The sequence below is a fragment of the Haliotis rubra genome, unplaced genomic scaffold (genome assembly GCF_003918875.1).
Source record: "Haliotis rubra isolate DU_JTF1 unplaced genomic scaffold, ASM391887v1 Scf733, whole genome shotgun sequence".
NCBI lineage: Eukaryota > Metazoa > Mollusca > Gastropoda > Lepetellida > Haliotidae > Haliotis > Haliotis rubra.
In genome coordinates this window covers 85,221-110,953 of record NW_025767450.1, presented here as the reverse complement: position 1 = coordinate 110,953, position 25,733 = coordinate 85,221, and the positions used below count along the sequence as shown (strand labels likewise).

The window sequence follows — 25,733 nt, the reverse complement described above, 5'->3', positions numbered from 1 at the left end:
CCGTTTGTCCCAGATACTAATTGTCTCCCCTTGTTTGCCTGCAGTAACTGAATTGTCTCCCCTGTTTGTCTCAGATACTCATTGTCTCCCCTTGTTTGCCTGCAGCAACTGAATTGTCTCCCCTGTTTGTCCCAGACCGCCTCTGTGGTGTAGTGGTTAGAACGTCCGCCCGGAGTGCGGAAGGTCGCGGGTTCGATCCCCGAGTGCGTCATACCAAAAGACGTTAAAATATGGTACTTGTTGGTCCCTGCCTGGCGCTCGGCATTAATGGGTACAACAAGGACTGGTCGGCTCGGAGTCAGTATAATGTGTCTGAGTGGGGTATCCATGCTTCACTGCGGCATGGTATCTCAGTGGGCTAGCACTATAAAACCAGCTTCAGTCTGGGCTAGTACAAGCAGCCGCACATACACATACACACGCATGCACATCGTCATATGAGCGAAATATTCTCAAGCACGACGTTAAACCCAATTCCACCACCACCCAGATACTAATTGTCTCCCCTTGTTTGCCTGCAGTAACTGAATTGTCTCCCCTGTTTGTCCTAGATACTAATTGCCTCCCCTTGTTTGTCTGCAGCAACTGAAGGTTACACTACAACAAATCAGAATCCGTAGTTTAACAAACACTTTTCGTAGGTAGCCTTCAGTGCAGTCAGCATCATCTGACAGCTGTGATTGGGTGATTGTTATGTTTTTTAAAATGAACAAATCCAGTATTTAAAACTGACCATATTTTAACATTTAGTGCTGTCTTTTTTACATGAGGACTTATACTGAATGCAACCACAGGTATTTCCAAGTGGTTGATTTTCATGGAACTAGGTTGGTCTGTTTGGCTTCCTGTATTGGAAAATGAGCTGGCTTGTCGTCTATTCTATATTTTTGGCTTTTTTAAGGCAAACATGCTTTAATCAAACATGTACATGTAATAGCTGTTGATAGCTTAGTTAATTGTTTTTAAAACATAACGTTACTACTGAAGTAAATGGGAAAATATTTGGTTTTGTGTAAACAAGAAAATAAATGTTAGACATAAGCTTATCTTTCTGACAAAAATACATCATCAACTAAGAATTGGGACACCTGCTTATGTCTGTTTAGGAGTACCACTAACCAAACCAAGTATTTTGAATCACAATTCCTACATACAAATGAAATATACTCCTTAACTTTCTACTTCATGATGTTTATATCATGCTTAACATCATGTTTATCATTTTTCTGTGTCGCATTCTAAAATACTGAAAATACGGCTCTTACACCCATCAGTGGCCCAAACTGGATCTCCTATAAACGTGCAAGGATCTTCAGATGGTGTTCTCCCTATCAGTGGTATCATTCACACTCATGTACAGTTAGTTTCCTTGGGATATACATGTAGGATATACATGTACAGGATATACATGTAGGATATATACCTTCTTTGTTCAATGTACAGTTAGTTTCCTTGGGATATACATGGGATATACATGTAGGATATATACCTTCTTTGTTCAATGTACAGTTAGTTTCCTTTGGGATATACATGTAGGAGATATACCTTCTTTGTTCAATGTACAGTTAGTTTCCAATGTACAGTTAGTTGGGATATACATGTAGGAGATAAACTTTGGGTTCAATGTACATTTAGTTTCCTTGGGATATACATGTAGGAGATAAACCTTCTTTGTTCAATGTACAGTTAGTTTCCTTGGGATATACATGTAGGAGATATACCTTCTTTGTTCAATGTACAGTTAGTTTCCTTGGGATATACATGTAGGAGATATACCTTCTTTGTTCAATGTACAGTTAGTTTCCTTGGGATATACATGTAGGAGATATACCTTCTTTGTTCAATGTACAGTTAGTTTCCTTGGGATATACATGTAGGAGATATACCTTCTTTGTTCAATGTACAGTTAGTTTCCTTGGGATATACATGTAGGAGATATACCTTAGTTTCCTTGGGATTTGTTCAATGTACAGTTAGTTTCCTTGGGATATACATGTAGGAGATATACCTTCTTTGTTCAATGTACAGTTAGTTTCCTTGGGATATACATGTAGGAGATATACCTTCTTTGTTCAATGTACAGTTAGTTTCCTTGGGATATACATGTAGGATATATACCTTCTTTGTTCAATGTACAGTTAGTTTCCTTTGGGATATACCTGTAGGAGATATACCTTCTTTGTTCAATGTACAGTTAGTTTCCTTTTTGGTACATATACATGTAGGAGATATACCTTCTTTGTTCAATGTACAGTTAGTTTCCTATACATGTAGGAGATATACCTTCTTTGTTCAATGTACAGGTTTCCTTTGGGTTCAGAGGAGATATACCTTCTTTGTTCAATGTACAGTTAGTTTCCTTGGGATATACATGGGATACCTAATGTACATTAGCTTCCTAGGAGATATACCTTCTTTGTTCAATGTACAGTTAGTTTCCTTGGGATATACATGTAGGATATATACCTTCTTTGTTCAATGTACAGTTAGTTTCCTAGAGACATGTAGGAGATATACCTTCTTTGTTCTATGTACAGAGAGGTTACCTGTTGCATAATGTGACATTTGTAAACTCATCCTATGTGTGGGGTATGAAATTCAATTTTGTGCAGGTAATTCTACTAACAATATGATTAGCTTTATCAAATTTCTATACAAATTTGCATGTGCGAATAACTGAAAGTAATTGAGATGCGTCATACATTAATACAAATAGGCCAATTTTCCGGAGTTATGAGCATCACGTCCTGATTAAAGTGTTCTGCTTCCTGAACATCGCAGCCTAATAATATATCCATGAAGATAACTACAGTATCATATAACTCAACAGTGTGCCAGCTCTCCATGTAATTAGCCATGTGTCGACATCATCTGATCAGTGGGACATGATATGATTTCATTCGTTTTCATGATCTGCACCAGGTGCAACAGTCAAATAATCAGGTTGTGCCATCAAAATATTGGCTACATCTAGTTATCGTGGCCTGAAATACCATACTTTCACTTAGTTTGATTCCTAAACAAAGCAAAAGGAAAAATAAACTTGAGATAGTGCTGAAGTATATTTTTTTTTAGCAATTTTATATCTATTCTGTTCCATTATCACTGGACCATCACTAGACCATCGCTGGACCATCACCAGACCATCACTGGACCATCACTGGACCATCACTGGACCATCACTAACCCATCACTAGACCATCACTAAACCATCACTGGACCATCACTAGACCATCACTAGACCATCACTAGACCATCACCGGACCATCACCGGACCATCACTGGACCATCACTGGACCATCACTAGACCATCACTAAACCATCACCAAACCATCACCAGACCATCACTGGACCATCACTAAACCATCAATGGACCATCAACAGCTTCTCAGTAGCTTCATTTCACAGACGGTAGATCCTGAAGATTCCCTCCTGCCATGGTACTGCCAAGATCAGACAAACTGTCACTCGGAAGTGTTGCTTTACTCTCCAGCCAGACATCACTGTCTGTACTTAACTAAATCTCCTTGCACACAGAGAGGAATAGACTGGTAGGGACGGAACTACCCTGACTAGAGCTAATATTTCCTTAATTCATCCATCTTGCAATATGTTCCTACATTGATTCAAGAGATCCCTCAAACTGTTTCACAAGATATCACCTTTTGCCTTTTGTCAAGTTTCTGACAGAACCGACAGTACATCAAGTCTTCTGTGGTTTCATAATGAACTACTAAAACTACTAAAAGACCAGATTTTGAAGTCCTCTTGATATTATTCCTGATAAAACTAGGACACAGTCTCACTACACAGTTAGAAGTGTAAGCAGTTTCACCAACAGGATATCAACCAACAGCTCTATCAACCGATGGAAGCATCCAACGATTTTTAACAGAAGACCAAGCAGGATATTCCTGTTCAGCTTTACCATCTCAATTACTGCTCACAACATCGGGTGTCTTGACGTATAATATAGATAATTGCCTACTTCATTGACAATTTCATTCAAAAATTTAGTTTTTCCGTATGAACACTGTGGGAAAATCTGTCAACAAAATCCATTTGTCATGCATTACACTCAACCTGATACACAAAGACCTCAGACCTTTCATGTTAAGCCACAAGATTGTGTTTTATGAAACTGAATTATGAGCATAAAAACTTGTTTTACTCACTCCTAGTACTTGATTCACCTGATACACAAAATGGAGGACATAATTTTTATTAGAGGAAATTTACACTGATAAAAGTGCTTGCGGTGGAAACTGTTATCTGGTTGCAGCCTGGATATAGAGACATCAATCCCTGTAGGATCACAGATGGCCCTATCATAAATGTCATCATTACATTTCATCATATAAGTATGTTGTCCATCATCATTTGTACCATGCCCTGGCGGCGGTCCCTTTGATATTACCCGTGGTCTATCTAATAGTTACACCATGGCTCGAAGTAACCTTTGACCGCGGCTTGAAGTAACCTTTGACCGCGGCTTGAAGTAACCTTTGACTGCGGCTATCTGATTGGCTCACTACAGTTTAGCAAGCCACTCCTACTGTTCCCACATACATAAAACAGTTTCAATCTAATGTAAACCTTGTAGTAGTTACTTCATTCTAAAACGAGAGCTCGTGTCTACATCGTAATTTTTCATGACCTGAGTTAAGTTTATAGTTTTAAAAGCCGTGGAAGCCGCAGTGGCTGAGCGGCCTAGGCGTCTGACTTTTTGTGCTGGCGATTAGGTGCCTGACTCTGAGGGTGTGGGTTCGAATCCTGGATGGGACTCAACCCAAAAGTACTAGAATCTGTACTTTACTAAAGAAAGTGTAATCCCAAATATAACATGTTATAATTTTAAAGTTCAGGAAACGTTGCACCTTCGCCTGTGTACGATACTGACAATTGAGTCAACCCATCTAACACGGCCGATTGAGTTTCCATAACCTCAGCAGCTTGTAAAAAAAATGTGTCTTTGATTATAATCATCCCATTCCAGTCTATTATGGTCAACTTCATCAATTATTTGTGACCATGTAAGGTCTATACGTGACTTGACATCACGGCCGTGTGACACAGAATGATTTCAAATTCAAACATCCCGCGCAGATTTTGAAAACACGCAATGTGGGTATGGTACAAAGCAGTTATACTATCCAATCACTCGAGGTTGTCCAGATAGACGATGGGCGAGCCTGTGTTGATTGACAGCAGAATATTGTAACTACTACATATATATTTGGGAGATGTTTTGAGTGCCTGGACAATGAGTATAGTGACCCACAGGCAAACTGGAGCACAAATAGGGTTGTGTAACAGAGGGAAAATTACCAGTCTTCCTATACGCGAGTTTTTTCTCTCTTGCGCAACCCTATTTGTGCTACAGTTTGCTTGCGTCTATATAAGTACCCTATCACAGGCTGGTACCAACTGTGTCAAGCCCACAGATCCCCTCGAGAACTACACTAAATCTAGAACACATAAAGTAACACACCTTGCAGCGTGCCTCCATGCAGAACTAAACATTCACTCACAAGGTTTCAAATTCCTTTCACAGTGTTACATAGCCTTACATTACTTACATAGGCATGTACAGAAACATTCTGCTTGTAACACTGGTGGTGTGTACATAATAGTCGATCTCCTCAGTCCTTCACAGCCTGACATCTTCACAACCCCTAACACCTCCACAGTCCCTCACAGCCTGACATCTTCACAACCCCTAACACCTCCACAGTATCTCACACCTAAACATGTCAAACCTTGACAACACAAAACACTGACACCTTGACATACCAACACTCTTAAAACAGACACCCAAACCTCCTCACATATCCTGACACCCCACAATTTTGCCACCCTGACACACCAGCCAGCAAACAGACCTTGACACCCTAAACTACTGACACCCTGACACCCTAAACTACTGACATCCTGACACCCTAAACTAATGACATCCTGACACCCTAAACCACTGACATCCTGACTACCTAAACTACTGACATCCTGTCACCCTAAACTACTGACATCCTGACACCCTAAACTACTGACATCCTGACACCCTAAACCACTGACATCCTGTCACCCTAAACTACTGAAATCCTGACACCCTAAACTACTGATATCCTGACAACCTAAACCACTGACATCCTGACACCCTAAACTAATGACATCCTGACACCCTAAACTACTGACATCCTTACAACCTAAACCACTGACATCCTGACAACCTAAACCACTGACATCCTGTCACCCTAAAATACTGACATCCTGACAACCTAAACTACTGACATCCTGACACCCTAAACTACTGACATCCTGACACCCTAAACTACTGACATCCTGACACACTGACATCCTGACACCCTAAACGACAGACATCCTGACAACCTAAACTAATGACATCATAACACCCTAAACTAATGACATCCTGACACCCTAAACTACTGACATCCTGAGAACCTAAACTACTGACACCGACACCCTAAACTACTGACATCCTGACACCATAAACTAATGACATCTTGACACCATAAACTACTGACATCCTGACACCATAAACTACTGACATCCTGACAACCTAAACTACTGACATCCTGACACCCTAAACTACTGACATCCTGACACTCTAAACCACTGACATCCTGTCACCCTAAACTAATGACATCCTGACACCCTAAACTACTGAAATCCTGACACCCTAAACTACTGATATCCTGACAACCTAAACCACTGACATCCTGACACCCTAAACTAATGACATCCTGACACCATAAACTACTGACATCCTTACAACCTAAACCACTGACATCCTGACAACCTAAACCACTGACATCCTGTCACCCTAAACTACTGACATCCTGACACCCTAAACTACTGACATCCTGACACCCTAAACTACTGACATCCTGACACCCTAAACTACTGACATCCTGACACCCTAAACTACTGACATCCTGACACACTGACATCCTGACACCCTAAACGACAGACATCCTGACAACCCTAAACTAATGACATCATAACACCCTAAACTAATGACATCCTGACACCCTAAACTACTGACATCCTGAGAACCTAAACTACTGACACCGACACCCTAAACTACTGACATCCTGACACCATAAACTAATGACATCTTGACACCATAAACTACTGACATCCTGACACCATAAACTACTGACATCCTGACAACCTAAACTACTGACATCCTGACACCCTAAACTACTGACATCCTGACACCCTAAACCACTGACATCCTGTCACCCTAAACTAATGACATCCTGACACCCTAAACTACTGAAATCCTGACACCCTAAACTACTGATATCCTGACAACCTAAACCACTGACATCCTGACACCCTAAACTAATGACATCCTGACACCATAAACTACTGACATCCTTACAACCTAAACCACTGACATCCTGACAACCTAAACCACTGACATCCTGTCACCCTAAACTACTGACATCCTGACACCCTAAACTACTGACATCCTGACACCCTAAACTACTGACACCCTAAACTACTGACATCCTGAGAACCTAAACTACTGACACCGACACCCTAAACTACTGACATCCTGACACCCTAAACTAATGACATCTTGACACCATAAACTACTGACATCCTGACACCCTAAACTACTGACATCCTGACAACCTAAACTACTGACATCCTGACACCATAAACCACTGACATCCTGTCACCCTAAACTAATGACATTCTGACACCCTAAACTACTGATATCCTGACACCCTAAACTACTGATATCCTGACAACCTAAACCACTGACATCCTGACACCCTAAACTAATGACATCCTGACACCATAAACTACTGACATCCTTACAACCTAAACCACTGACATCCTGACAACCTAAACCACTTACATACTGTCACCCTAAACTACTGACATCCTGACAACCTAAACTACTGACATCCTGACACCCTAAACTACTGACATCCCGACACCCTAAACTACTGACATCCTGACACACTGACATCCTGACACCCTAAACGACAGACATCCTGACAACCTAAACTAATGACATCATAACACCCTAAACTAATGACATCCTGACACCCTAAACTACTGACATCCTGACAACCTAAACTACTGACACCGACACCCTAAACCACTGACATCCTGACACCCTAAACTAATGACATCTTGACACCATAAACTAATGACATCCTGACACCCTAAACTACTGACATCCTGACAACCTAAACTACTGACATCCTGACACCCTAAACTACTGACATCCTGACACCCTAAACTACTGACATCCTGACAACCTAAACTACTGACATCCTGACACCCTAAACTACTGATATCCTGACACCCTAAACTACTGACATCCTGTCACCCTAAACTACTGACATCCTGACGCCCCAAATGACAGACATCCTGACAACCTAAACTACTGACATAACAATCTAAACTACTGACATCCTGACAACCTAAACTAATGACATCCTGACACCTTAAACTCCTGACATCCTGACACCCTAAACTACTGACATCCTGACACCCTAAACTAAGGACATCCTGACACCCTAAACTAAGGACATCCTGACACCCTAAACTAAGGACATCCTGACACCCTAAACTACTGACATCCTGACACACTGACATCCTGACAACCTAAACTACTGACATCCTGACAACCTAAACTACTGACATCATAACACCCTAAACTACTGACATCCTGACACCCTAAACTACTGACATCATAACACCCTAAATGACAGACATCCTGACAACCTAAACTACTGACATCCTGACACCCTAAACAACAGACATCCTGACAACCTAAATTACTGACATCCTGACACCCTAAACTACTGATATCCTGACACCGTAAACTACTGACATCCTGTCACCCTAAACTAATGACATCCTGACACCCTAAACTACTGACATCCTGACACCCTAAACTACTGACATCCTGACAACCTAAACTAATGACATCTTGACACCATAAACTACAGACATTCTGACACCCTAAACTACTGACATCCTGACACCCTAAACTACTGACATCCTGACACCCTAAACTACTGACATCCTCACACCCTAAACGACAGACATCCTGACACCCTAAACTACTGACATCATAACAATCTAAACTACTGACATCCTGACACCCTAAACTACTGACATCCTGACACCCTAAACTACTGACATCCTGACACCCTAAACTAATGACATCCTGACACCCTAAACTACTGATATCCTGACACCCTAAACTACTGACACCCTGACACCCTAAACTACTGACATCCTGACACCCTAAACTACTGACATCCTGACACCCTAAACCACTGACATCCTGACACCCTAAACTACTGACACCCTAAACCACTGACATCCTGACAACCTAAACTACTGACATCCTGTCACCCTAAACTACTGACATCCTGACAACTTAAACTACTGACATCCTGACACCCTAAACCACTGACATCCTATCACCCTAAACTACTGACATCCTGACACCATGCACACAATACTACCGTCACTGTAGCATGCACACAATACAGACACAGTCACTGTAGCATGCACACAATACAGACACAGTCACTGTAGCATGCACACAATACAGACACAGTCACTGTAGCATGCACACAATACAGACACTGTCACTGTAGCATGCACACAATAATACTAGATGTGTTACCTACCTTCCCTGTTCCAGCAACACCACGTCCGTCACACCCCGCTCTGCCAGGTGATACGCAATCGAGGACCCCACCACGCCTCCGCCACACACCACCACCCTCGCCTGCTGGGGTAGTGACGACACACCTGTGCTGTATGTTCTCCTGTCAAGTGTCCCACTGCTCAGACCTCTGTACTGCCTCATGCAACACTCCACTGACCGGTTCCTGTTTGTGGGTATAGGGACCCTTGTTCTTGTCAGTGAATAACATCTGGACAGGGCTCCTTGATACATGTTGATATTCAGCATCACAGCCCTCGTGCTCCACTCACCCTCACAGTTGTGAGTAATACCCCATCAAAGAAAGGACTGCTTGTGTGGGATATCACCTCAGTCCTCTGCCTGTTGAATAAACAAATTTTAAAGGGGCACTGATCCAGATCAAGTATGACATCCAGCTGACAGGTGCTCCCTCGACTGTGACGGACACAGGGACAGGGCAGATGGCCACCTTGACAGAACTTCTTCAACCTAATCAATGAGACTAAGAACGGTTGAAAATGACCTTGGTAGTTCTAGTCTGATTGTACTATAGTGTTAGCTGATCCAGACTGATTGTACTATAGTGTAAGCTGATCCAGACTGATTGTACCATAGTGTAAGCTGATTCAGTCTGATTGTACTATAGTGTACGTTGAACCAGACTGATTGTACTATAGTGTAAGCTGATCCAGTCTGATTGCACTATAGTGTAAGCTGATCCAGTCTGATTGTAATATAGTGTAAGCTGATCCAGTCTGATTGCAATATAGTGTGAGCTGATCCAGTCTGATTGTACTATAGTGTAAGGTGAACAAGTCTGATTGTACTATAGTGTAAGCTGATCCAGTCTGTACTATAGTGTAAGCTGATCCAGTCTGATTGTAATATAGTGTAAGCTGATTCAGTCTGATTGTAATATAGTGTAAGCTGATCCAGTCTCACGGCACTTTAGTGTAAGCTGATCCTGACTGATTGTAATATAGTGTAAGGTGATCCAGTCTGATTGTAATATAGTGTAAGCTGATCCAGTCTAATTGTACTATAGTGTAAGCTGATCCAGTCTGATTGTAATATAGTGTAAGCTGATCCAGTCTAATTGTACTATAGTGTAAGCTGATCCAGTCTGATTGTACTATAGTGTAAGCTGATCCAGTCTGACTGTACTATAGCGTGAGCTGATCCAGACTGATTGTACTATAGTGTAAGCTGATCCAGTCTGATTGTACTATAGTGTAAGCTGATCCAGTCTGATTGCACTATAGTGTAAGCTGATCCAGTCTGACTGTATTATAGTGTCAGCTGATCCAGACTGATTGCAATACAGTGTAAGCTGATCCAGTCTGACTGTACTATAGTGTGAGCTGATCCAGTATGACTGTACTATAGTGTAAGCTGATCCAGACTGATTGTACTATAGTGTAAGCTGATCCAGTCTGATTGTAATATAGTGTGAGCTGATCCAGTCTGACTGTACTATTGTGTGAGCTGATCCATTATGACTGTACTATAGTGTGAGCTGATCCAGACTGATAGAACTATAGTGTAAGCTGATCCAGTCTGACTGTACTATAGTTTGAGCTGATCCAGTCAGACTGTACTATTGTGTGAGCTGATCCATTCTGACTGTACTATAGTGTGAGCTGATCCAGACTGATAGTACTATAGTGTGAGCTGATCCATTCTGACTGTACTATAGTGTGAGCTGATCCAGACTGATAGTACTATAGTGTAAGCTGATCCAGTCTGATTGTACTATAGTGTAAGCTGATCCAGTCTGATTGTAATATAGTGTAAGCTGATCCAGTCTGATTGTACTATAGCGTAAGCTGATCCAGACTGATTGTACTATTGTGTAAGCTGATCCAGACTGATTGTACTATAGCGTGAGCTGATCCAGACTGATTGTACTATTGTGTAAGCTGATCCAGACTGATTGTACTATAGTGTAAGCTGGTCCAATCTGATCCTGGTTCTGTGTTTCCTTGATATTTAATCTTGTCATGTGACAGGGTGATGTCTATTGACCTATGACATTAAAAATACACTTTTGATTTAGTTGAATCCGTAAACTAACTTTGCCTTTGCTAGAAAAATCTAGCAACAATGAAGTTCTGTTTGTTTACTCAAAACAGCATCGACCCCCAAGCTTTTTTAAACCAGTAAAACTGCATACAATGTTTACTACTCTGTAACCCATGTTACCTACACCTGTTTATTTGTCATCATTCACTTGATGGTCAGTTGATGAATTCATAGCAGGTATAATTATTAGTTGTACTTTAACAACACTAAGATTAACCAACAAAGGTTCCAATTTAGCATTTCTTCTGTCTAACATCAACTCGCTTTTAGAAATGTTATTAGGAAGCATGGAATGAACCTACTACTATCCATCAACAAGCCAATACAAATGTTATTAGGAAGCATGGAATGATCCTACTACCATCAACTAGCCAATACAAATGTTATTAGGAAGCACAGAATGACCCTACAACCATCAACTAGCCAATACAAATGTTATTAGGAAGCACAGATTGATCCTACTACGTTCCATCAACTAGCCAACACAAATGTTATTAGGAAGCATGGAATGATCCTACTACCATCCATCAACAAGCCAATACAAATGTTATTAGGAAGCATGGAATGATCCTACTACTATCCATCAACAAGCCAATACAAATGTTATTAGGAAGCACAGATTGATCCTACTACCATCAACTAGCCAATACAAATGTTATTAGGAAGCATGGAATGATCCTACTACCATCAACTAGCCAATACAAATGTTATTAGGAAGCACAGAATGACCCTACTACCATCAACTAGCCAATACAAATGTTATTAGGAAGCACAGATTGATCCTACTACCATCAAATAGCCAATACAAATGTTATTAGGAAGCACAGAATAACCTTTCTACCATCAACTAGCCAATACAAATGTTATTAGGAAGCATGGAATGATCCTACTACCATCAACTAGCCAATACAAATGTTATTAGGAAGCACAGAATGATCCTACTACCATCAACAAGCCAATACAAATGTTATTAGGAAGAACAGAATGATCCTACTACCATCAACTAGCCAATACAAATGTTATTAGGAAGCATGGAATGATGCTACTACCATCAACTAGCCAACACAAATGTTATTAGGAAGCGCAGAATGATCCTACTACCATCAACTAGCCAATACAAATGTTATTAGGAAGCACAGATTGATCCTACTACCATCAACTAGCCAATACAAATGTTATTAGGAAGCACAGAATGATCCTACTACCATCAACTAGCCAATACAAATGTTATTAGGAAGCATGGAATGATGCTACTACCATCAACTAGCCAACACAAATGTTATTAGGAAGCGCAGAATGATCCTACTACCATCAACTAGCCAATACAAATGTTATTAGGAAGCACAGAATGATCCTACTACCATCAAATAGCCAACACAAATGTTATTAGGAAGCACAGAATGATCCTACTACCATCAACTAGCCAATACAAATGTTATTAGGAACCATGGAATGATCCTACTACCATCAACTAGCCAATACAAATGTTATTAGGAAGCACAGAATGATCCTACTACCATCAACTAGCCAATACAAATGTTATTAGGAAGCACAGAATGATCCTACTACCATCAACTAGCCAATACAAATGTTATTAGGAAGCTGAGAATGATCCTACTACCATCAACTAGCCAATACAAATGTTATTAGGAAGCATGGAATGATGCTACTACCATCAACTAGCCAATACAAATGTTATCAGGAAACATGGAATGATCCTACTACCATCAACTAGCCAATACATATGTTATTAGGAAGCAGAGAATGATCCTACTACCATCGACTAGCCAATACAAATGTTATTAGGAAGAACAGAATCATCCTACTACCATCAACTAGCCAATACAAATGTTATTAGGAAGCATGGAATGACCCTACTACCATCAACTAGCCAATACAAATGTTATTAGGAAGCATGGAATGATCCTACTACCATCAACTAGCCAATACAAATGTTATTAGGAAGCATGGAATGATCCTACTACCATCAACTAGCCAACACAAATGTTATTAGGAAGCACAGAATGATCCTACTACCATCAACTAGACAACACAAATGTTATTAGGAAGCATAGAGTGACCCTACTACCATCAACTAGCCAATACAAATGTTATTAGGAAGCGCAGATTGATCCTACTTCGATCAACTAGCCAACACAAATGTTATTAGGAAGCATGGAATGATCCTACTACCATCAACTAGCCAACACAAATGTTATTAGGAAGCACAGAATGATCCTACTACCATCAACTAGACAACACAAATGTTATTAGGAAGCATGGAATGATCCTACTACCATCAACTAGCCAACACAAATGTTATTAGGAAGCATGGAATGATCCTACTACCATCAAATAGCCAACACAAATGTTATTAGGAAGCACAGAATGATCCTACTACCATCAACTAGACAACACAAATGTTATTAGGAAGCATAGAGTGACCCTACTAACATCAACTAGCCAATACAAATGTTATTAGGAAGCACAGAATGACCCTACTACCATCAACTAGCCAATACAAATGTTATTAGGAAGCACAGAATGATCCCACTACCATCAACTAGCCAATACAAATGTTATTAGGAAGCACAGAATGATCCTACTACCATCAACTAGCCAACACAAATGTTATTAGGAAGCACAGAATGATCCTACTACCATCAACTAGACAACACAAATGTTATTAGGAAGCATAGAGTGACCCTACTAACATCAACTAGCCAATACAAATGTTATTAGGAAGCACAGAATGACCCTACTACCATCAACTAGCCAATACAAATGTTATTAGGAAGCACAGAATGATCCCACTACCATCAACTAGCCAATACAAATGTTATTAGGAAGCATGGAATGATCCTACTACCATCAACTAGCCAATATAAATGTTATTAGGAAGCACAGAATGATCCTACTACCATCAAATAGCCAACACAAATGTTATATGGTAACCATATAGTTACAGATATAATGGCATAAATACAACTGGTGTTTGTCGGCTTCCAGCTCTACATTCTATTCTGGATCAAGTTGGTTAATGGGGTCCAGGTAAAACACTAATATTCCTGACTATAAACAACATTATAATCAACTTATTTACTGACAGGTTCCTAAGTTCTCTTACCATTACCAACTTAACTGGGAAATATAATGTAATGTCTCAATACAATGATCACCTCCACAATGTGCAGATGAAGAGATTCCCAGTGATGTTTTTTTACCAGTATATTATACTGCAGCCATTTCAATTTCACATCATTACATGTACCTAGAGTTTCAACATGATCAAATCAAATTAAACAAACAATCAAACAAAATGGAACCAAAACAAATAAACCCATCGATTTTCATGGATTTGGTTTCATGAAGGATTGAAAAATATACCTAAGATTTGTTTGCTATTTTTTATAAATGCCTGAGAATTTTTAATCTGTTTAGTTTGGGTGAATAATCAGTTATTACTGCCTACATATTTCTTGAATTTGTTATTGATGTACAATACATCAGGCTTCTCTTGTAGACACAGGTTAAGTCCTGACATTGCACAGCTTTAGTGCAACTTTGTTGTACAGGGGAAATATACTGATGTCAACTTGTGGAACATGAGGACACATGAAGTACATACATACTCCTTCATCAGGTCAATGGCAACCATGACGACAACACAAGCTTCCTGAAATAATGCATACTTCGCACAGAGGACATTTTGTGTAAGGTTGATGTGACGATGAATTTCTTATTTAAATATTTGCCAGAAGTGGTCGGGGGAGCGAAAGTATGGGGTTAAAGCTAGGAAGCAGATATCTACTCCACACCACACTACAGAAACGTTGATGTATCATTCTGTATGGTATCACACTGGATCTATATACATGCTAATGTATCACCACTTCTGGTTTCTGGTCTTGAATTAATCATCGTCCTTGCTATGTTTACCATCATCACGTCATTATAGTCATCTATAATAATAATATTGTCTGCTTGCATTGTGCCTAAACTCCATGCATTGCATGCTCAAAGCGCTAACATGTATCAGTGAAAAGGTGGGTTTTGAGTTTGCGTTTGCAAAAGACGAAATAGTTCTTGTGTTTTGTGTCAACTTTAATCATATACCAGAAATACCAACAGGTTGCAGTAGCCCACAAAAGCATGGACACATTCACTGAACAAATATCAGGTCATTTTGAAATATTAACAAATTACTTTTGTTCTTCGAGTACCATGAGTACAGAATGATATTCATTATGTTGACAAATGCCATGATTGTTAATGACAGGATGTTTGACACGATTGTTCTACATAACACACTTTAGTTTTAATAGTTTTGATTACATACTGATTACTTGCACTGGATTATTCTCAGCACATAAAGAGAGAGACTGGGAACTGTCTGTATGTTTTGTGCCTAGTCAAACTGTTGAAATGTAGATAAGGAATAATAAAACAACATTTTGCATTAACATATATAAAAGCGAAAAAATCCTTTCTACATCCATGAGAAATCTCATCTAAAAGCAAAGTGGGTTGTACAATTCTGAGTATATCATGTGTATATGAATCACTATCAAAAGGTGATGACACCAGGTGTTTGTGACCATTATAAAGAAAAGCCAGGGGCGTAGCTACCATTATAAAGAAAAGTCAGGGGTGTAGCTACCATTATAAAGAAAAGCCAGGGGTGTAGCTACCATTATAAAGAAAAGCCAGGGGTGTAGCTACCATTATAAAGAAAAGCCAGGGGTGTAGCTACCATTATAAAGAAAAGCCAGGGGTGTAGCTACCATTATAAAGAAAAGCCAGGGGTGTAGCTACCATTATATAGAAAAGTCAGGGGCGTAGCTACCATTATAAAGAAAAGCCAGGGGCGTAGCTACCATTATAAAGAAAAGCCAGGTGTAGCTACCATTATAAAGAAAAGCCAGGGTGTAGCTACCATTATAAAGAAAAGCCAGGGGCGTAGCTACCATTATAAAGAAAAGCCAGGGTGTAGCTACCATTATAAAGAAAAGCCAGGGGTGTAGCTACCATTATAAAGAAAAGCCAGGGGCGTAGCTACCATTATAAAGAAAAGCCAGGGGGTAGCTACCATTATAAAGAAAAGCCAGTGGCGTAGCTACCATTATAAAGAAAAGCAAGAGGTGTAGCTACCATTACACAGATAAGCCAGGGGTGTAGCTACCATTATAAAGAAAAGCCAGGGGTGTAGCTACCATTATACAGATAAGCCAGGGGCGTAGCTACCATTATAAAGAAAAGCCAGGGGTGTAGCTACCATTATAAAGAAAAGCCAGGGTGTAGCTACCATTATAAAGAAAAGCCAGGACGTAGCTACCATTATACAGATAAGCCAGTGGGTAGCTACCATTATAAAGAAAAGCCAGGGGTGTAGCTACCATTATAAAGAAAAGCCAGGGATGTCGCTACCATTATAAAGAAAAGCCAGGGGCGTAGCTATCATTATAAAGAAAAGCCAGGGGCGTAGCTACCATTATAAAGAAAAGCCAGGGTGTAGCTACCATTATAAAGAAAAGCCAGGCATGAGCTACCATTATAAAGAAAAGCCAGGGCGAGCTACCATTATAAAGAAAAGCCAGGCATGAGCTACCATTATATAGAAAAGCCAGGTAGCTACCATTATAAAGAAAAGCCAGGGGTGTAGCTACCATTATAAAGAAAAGCCAGGGGTGTAGCTACCATTATAAAGAAAAGCCAGGGGCGTAGCTACCATTATAAAGAAAAGCCAGGCATGAGCTACCATTATAAAGAAAAGCCAGGTGTAGCTACCATTATAAAGAAAAGCCAGGGGCGAAGCTACCATTATGAAGAAAAGCCAGGGGTGTAGATACCATCATACAGATAAGCCAGGGGTGTAGCTACCATTATAAAGAAAAGCCAGGGGTGTAGCTACCATTATAAAGAAAAGCCAGTGGCGTAGCTACCATTAAACAGATAAGCCAGGGGTGTAGCTACCATTATAAAGAAAAGCCAGGGGTGTAGCTACCATTATAAAGAAAAGCCAGGGGCGTAGCTACCATTATACAGATAAGCCAGGGGTGTAGCTACCATTATGAAGAAAAGCCAGGGGTGTAGCTACCATCATACAGATAAGCCAGGGGTGTAGCTACCATTATAAAGAAAAGCAAGGGGTGTAGCTACCATTATAAAGAAAAGCTTACCGGGCTTACACATGATTGATGCTAAAAAGGTTGGGCAAGACCTTAATACCATCGAAATATAAAGATTTGCAACCTATCGGGCTTACACGAAAAAAATTGATATTAGATCATCAATATATACCTGAAGCTCCTGGCCAAATTACCTTGTTTTCATTTTGCCACAGAAGCAGAAATTCTTATTCGTATTCATAAAGAAACAGATGGTCATGCCTGCAACTTTTCTAAATGTTTTACCCCAAATAAGTCTCCATATTGTAAATAACTTGTATTTAAAATCTTACATTTATTTTCTTGTTCCAGTACATTTACAGTTGTAGCTTGCTGACAATGCAAACAATATATAGTGGAGGTCAACTTGTTTTCTATACAGTTCAGACCTCGGTCACTGTTCACATATAGACAAACAATATATAGTGGAGGTCAACTTGTTTTCTATACAGCAATGGTAAGTGAACTCTCACTGCCTTAGTTCAGACCCCAGTGACTGTTCACATATAGACAAACAATATATCGTGGAGGTCAACTTGTTTTCTATACAGCAATGGTAAGTCAACTCTCACTGCCTTAGTTCAGACCCCAGTGACTGTTCACATACAGACAAACAATATATAGTAGAGGTCAACTTGTTTTCTATACAGTTCAGACCTCGGTCACTGTTCACATATAGACAAACAATATATAGTTGAGGTCAACTTGTTTTCTATACAGTTCAGACCTCGGTCACTGTTCACATATAGACAAACAATATATAGTGGAGGTCAACTTGTTTTCTATACAGCAATGGTAAGTGAACTCTCACTGCCTTAGTTCAGACCCCAGTGACTGTTCACATATAGACAAACAATTTTGAGTTTGAGCAAAAAGAATAAGGCTATCTGTGTATTTCTGAGTCACAGACCACCAAATACACGTAGTGAGCACTTACCACAAGCAAACGTCGATGTAGACGTGTAATGTTACTCCACAGGTTTGTACACAGTGCTAAATTCTGTTCTGTAGAAAACTTGCTAAGCAGGTCAGTCATAAATCTGTGGAGTTATGCCGTGCACTTGGTCCACTGCAGACACAATACTAGGCTGCATATTCAGATTGCACTTGTGCATGTTTTATGTGGTTAAAGCAAGCATGGACTTACCATGTTCACATGGCAGGTATCATCTTGTCACGCATGTCTGGTGGCCATGACACTTTCCCAAACAATGACTTAAATGCAATCAATACACATTTGCTACTTCGTGAATCACAACGTGTCAGTAGTGTTCAGTACCACATGTTGCTGTACAGTACACACCCAGATCAGCTGCTGACTATATACAGGATCACACACTCAGGAGGCAGTGGAATGTCACTTTCAAATTGTCTGAAATTACAGTAGAAACCTGTTTATCTGGACCGTACATTTCCGGAATATACTAAATATTAGTGGGAAAATCGATCGAAAAAAGGATTAAAGATAATTATCGATTGTAAAAAACATAATTTCGATTAATCTGAATCTTGTTGTTTTAGTACAATACACTTGAATGAAGTAAATTAACCATTAAATTTGACAAATATTCATGATAAAACATGCGCTCAACAGCGTAAAGCTATGCGCATTGTAAAATTGTAACCACTGTTATTGATTAATTAGAATTCGAGTGTCTTTCTTGCATGAAAGTATTAGTTATAAAAGCATTAATTAGAAAAAACCTGTTTGAAATTGGAAACATGTACACATTTGAAAAATGTACACATTTCAATTATAATCGATAATCGTTCACCACAAGTCCTCTGATGATCAATAGTTGATTTGGTTTTCGATTCCCAACACTACTAAATATGCACTCCCTAAAATATACCTAAAATGCCTCATTCAGCATGTGTGTGTTCCAGACACAGACAGTGAGGTTACAGGAGGTGTAAAAAACACAGCACTCTATCCCACTAACCGGCTTGTTCATTCAATATATGGGCCAAGAGGTAAAGTACAATTGACAAACAGATGTACATGAATATCTTAATATGTAATGTGAACTGAAATCCTTGGATCAAGGTTGCCTGCCCCACTATCCTGGTTTAACAGCCCAACTCTAATCCATGAAGACATTGATCTTGGTGGCAAAGTACAGATTCACACTTGGACAAAATGATCAACAGATCAATGTGTTGGCTGTAATGGACCATTCACAATTTATGGGGTGGGGTGGGGGGTGGTGGTGTGTGTGTTCCTGGGTGATGATTTTTTATGTAAATGTTTGTACAATGTGAATGACACCCCTTACAATTTATGTACAAAGTAGGTGACCCCCCCCCCCCTCCTGCATGTTACGTACAAAATCAATGACCCCCGCCCGTTCGCATTATGTTTTAGCATATTTTTTAAACATTCTTATGTCCAAAATTGATGCCCCCACAAACAAAACGAGTGACCCCTCTTTAAAATCATGACCACACCCCCACCCCACCTAACAAACACCTCCAGGATGCCACCTGGCTATAGCTGTTTTATGGTCACCATGTATGTATTATATTAACATCACCATGTATGTATTATATTAACATCACCATGTATGTATTATATTAACATCACCATGTATGTATTATATTGACATCACCATGTATGTATTATATTGACATCACCATGTATGTATTATATTAACATCACCATGTATGTATTATATTAACATCACCATGTATGTATTATATTAACATCACCATGTATGTATTATATTGACATCACCATGTATGTATTATATTAACATCACCATGCACATGTATTATATTGACATCACCATGTATGTATTATATTGACATCACCATGTATGTATTATATTGACATCACCATGTATGTATTATATTGACATCACCATGTACATGTATTATATTGACATCACCATGTATGTATTATATTGACATCACCATGTATGTATTATATTGACATCACCATGTATGTATTATATTGACATCACCATGTATGTATTATATTAACATCACCATGTATGTATTATATTAACATCACCATGTATTTATTATATTAACATCACCATGTATTTATTATATTGACATCACCATGTATGTATTATATTGACATCACCATGTATGTATTATATTGACATCACCATGTATGTATTATATTGACATCACCATGTACATGTATTATATTGACATCACCATGTATGTATTATATTGACATCACCATGTATGTATTATATTGACATCACCATGTACATGTATTATATTGACATCACCATGTATGTATTATATTAACATCACCATGTATGTATTATATTGACATCACCATGTACATGTATTATATTGACATCACCATGTATGTATTATATTGACATCACCATGTACATGTATTATATTGACATCACCATGTATGTTTTATATTGACATCACCATGTACATGTATTATATTGACATCACCATGTATGTATTATATTGACATCACCATGTACATGTATTATATTGACATCACCATGTATGTATTATATTGACATCACCATGTATGTATTATATTGACATCACCATGTACATGTATTATATTAACATCACCATGTATGTATTATATTAACATCACCATGTATGTATTATATTAACATCACCATGTACATTTATTATATTAACATCACCATGTATGTATTATATTGACATCACCATGTATGTATTATATTGACATCACCATGTACATGTATTATATTGACATCACCATGTATGTATTATATTAACATCACCATGTATGTATTATATTGACATCACCATGTACATGTATTATATTGACATCACCATGTATGTATTATATTGACATCACCATGTACATGTATTATATTGACATCACCATGTATGTTTTATATTGACATCACCATGTACATGTATTATATTGACATCACCATGTATGTATTATATTGACATCACCATGTACATGTATTATATTGACAACACCATGTATGTATTATATTGACATCACCATGTATGTATTATATTAACATCACCATGTATGTATTATATTAACATCACCATGTATGTATTATATTAACATCACCATGTATGTATTATATTGACATCACCATGTATGTATTATATTGACATCACCATGTATGTATTATATTGACATCACCATGTACATGTATTATATTGACATCACCATGCATGTATTATATTGACATCACCATGTATGTATTATATTGACATCACCATGTACATGTATTATATTGACATCACCATGTATGTATTATATTAACATCACCATGTATGTATTATATTAACATCACCATGTATTTATTATATTAACATCACCATGTATTTATTATATTGACATCACCATGTATGTATTATATTGACATCACCATGTATGTATTATATTGACATCACCATGTATGTATTATATTGACATCACCATGTACATGTATTATATTGACATCACCATGTATGTATTATATTGACATCACCATGTATGTATTATATTGACATCACCATGTACATGTATTATATTTACATCACCATGTATGTATTATATTAACATCACCATGTATGTATTATATTGACATCACCATGTACATGTATTATATTGACATCACCATGTATGTATTATATTGACATCACCATGTACATGTATTATATTGACATCACCATGTATGTTTTATATTGATATCACCATGTACATGTATTATATTGACATCACCATGTATGTATTATATTGACATCACCATGTACATGTATTATATTGACATCACCATGTATGTATTATATTGACATCACCATGTATGTATTATATTGACATCACCATGTACATGTATTATATTAACATCACCATGTATGTATTATATTAACATCACCATGTATGTATTATATTAACATCACCATGTACATGTATTATATTAACATCACCATGTATGTATTATATTGACATCACCATGTATGTATTATATTGACATCACCATGTACATGTATTATATTGACATCACCATGTATGTATTAAACATCACCATGTATGTATTATATTGACATCACCATGTACATGTATTATATTGACATCACCATGTATGTATCATATTGACATCACCATGTACATGTATTATATTGACATCACCATGTATGTTTTATATTGACATCACCATGTACATGTATTATATTGACATCACCATGTATGTATTATATTGACATCACCATGTACATGTATTATATTGACATCACCATGTATGTATTATATTGACATCACCATGTATGTATTATATTGACATCACCATGTACATGTATTATATTAACATCACCATGTATGTATTATATTAACATCACCATGTATGTATTATATTAACATCACCATGTATTTATTATATTAACATCACCATGTATTTATTATATTAACATCACCATGTATGTATTATATTAACATCACCACGTATGTATTATATTGACATCACCATGTATGTATTATATTAACATCACCATGTACATGTATTATATTGACATCACCATGTATGTATTATATTGACATCACCATGTATGTATTATATTAACATCACCATGTATGTATTATATTGACATCACCATGTATGTATTATATTGACATCACCATGTATGTATTATATTAACATCACCATGTATGTATTATATTGACATCACCATGTATGTATTATATTGACATCACCATGTATGTATTATATTAACATCACCATGTACATGTATTATATTGACATCACCATGTATTTATTATATTGACATCACCATGTATGTATTATATTAACATCACCATGTATGTATTATATTAACATCACCATGTATGTATTATATTAACATCACCATGTATGTATTATATTAACATCACCATGTATGTATTATATTAACATCACCATGTATGTATTATATTAACATCACCATGTATGTATTATATTAATATCACCATGTATGTATTATATTAACATCACCATGTATTTATTATATTAACATCACCATTGCAAGTGCTCTCAATCAAAGTATGGGCTCATGGGATTAAACAACAGATGTCCCAAATCTAAACAGGATGGGGAGCAAGCAAGCAACAGTCAACTAACCATCAACCAACCATCAACCAACCAGTAACCAACCATCAACCAAACATCAACCAAACATCAACCAACCAGTAACCAAACATCAACCAACCATCAACCGACAATCAACCAAACATCAACCAAACACCAACCAACCAGTAACCAACCATCAACCAACCATCAACTGAACATCAACCAACCAGTAACCAACCATCAACCAACCATCAACCAAACATCAACCAACCATCAACCGACAATCAACCAAACATCAACCAAACACCAACCAACCAGTAACCAACCATCAACCAACCATCAACTGAACATCAACCAACCAGTAACCAACCATCAACCAACCATCAACCAAACATCAACCAACCATCAACCGACAATCAACCAAACATCAACCAAACACCAACCAACCAGTAACCAACCATCAACCAACCATCAACTGAACATCAACCAACCAGTAACCAACCATCAACCAACCAGTAACCAAACATCAACCAACCATCAACCGACAATCAACCAAACATCAACCAAACACCAACCAACCAGTAACCAACCATCAACCAACCATCAACTGAACATCAACCAACCATCAACCGACAATCAACCAAACATCAACCAAACACCAACCAACCAGTAACCAACCATCAACCAACCATCAACCAAACATCAACCAACCATCAACCGACAATCAACCAAACATCAACCAACCATCAACCGACAATCAACCAAACATCAACCAAACATCAACCGACAATCAACCAAACATCAACCAAACATCAACCAACCATCAACCGACAATCAACCAAACATCAACCAAACATCAACCAACCATCAACTGAACATCATCCGACAATCAACCGACAATCAACCAAACATCAACCAAACACCAACCAACCAGTAAGCAAACATCAACCAAACATTAACCAAACATATCAACCAACCATCAACCAAACATTATCAATGAATCTGCATCTCACTTTGCAAGCCACCATGTTTGTAAAGCAATCACTTTCTTTCATACCAGCCCATTTCTAGTGTCCCCCGACGTGATATTGCTGGAATATTGCTAAAAGCGGCGAAAAAGTGAAGTCACACAGGTTTCAGCCTCATCTAAGCCTATTTGATTGTGTGAGGTGGTCTAGTGGATAGTGTGCCAGCCTAGACATATAGGAAGGTGGTTTAATCTCAGGCTGCATCACACCAAAAGAGGTTAAAAGATGGTGCTTGTTACCCTGCCTATTTCTTGGCCATAAAAACGGATGCTAAACCTGACTTCACCGCACCACCTAGTACAACACCATGTTTGTGTTGGACTGCAGTATATTCAGTGTACAACCATTGTACGAGGAATTCAGCAATCCATCCAAGCTATAAAGTTATTTTCGCTGGAGATGTACTTATTTCACATAAACCATTACAGGTTACTTGACAACCACTAGCTTTGCTTGGTATGCAACAAAGGCAAGTACAATGTGTCTCAAGGATTATAGGCAAATACAATGTGTCTCATGGATCATAGGCAAATACAATGTGTCTCATGGATTATAGGCAAATACAATGTGTCTCATGGATTATAGGGTGATGAATAATTAGTCATGAAAACAATAACAAGTAGCACAGTTGACATATGATTTAGAAACCTCACACAAGCTACACACTACTGTACAGCTTGCATACATATTGTATTTTGCGAATGTCGCTTTGATAAATAAATGAGGAATGAAAGTAAAAAACACTCTTTTT

General features: G+C 38.2%; 1 protein-coding gene across 1 annotated transcript in view; it reads right to left on the bottom strand.

The window, feature by feature from the left end:
- LOC124259693 (pyruvate dehydrogenase phosphatase regulatory subunit, mitochondrial-like) overlaps positions 1-25,733 on the bottom strand; it is a 70,166-nt gene that overhangs the window by 36,321 nt on the left and 8,112 nt on the right. Inside the window, exon 2 of the mRNA XM_046693884.1 lies at positions 9,690-10,069. Within this exon, the coding sequence (XP_046549840.1) occupies positions 9,690-9,976 (287 nt within the window). The 5' untranslated portion in view covers positions 9,977-10,069. The remainder of the gene's footprint in view (positions 1-9,689; positions 10,070-25,733) is intronic.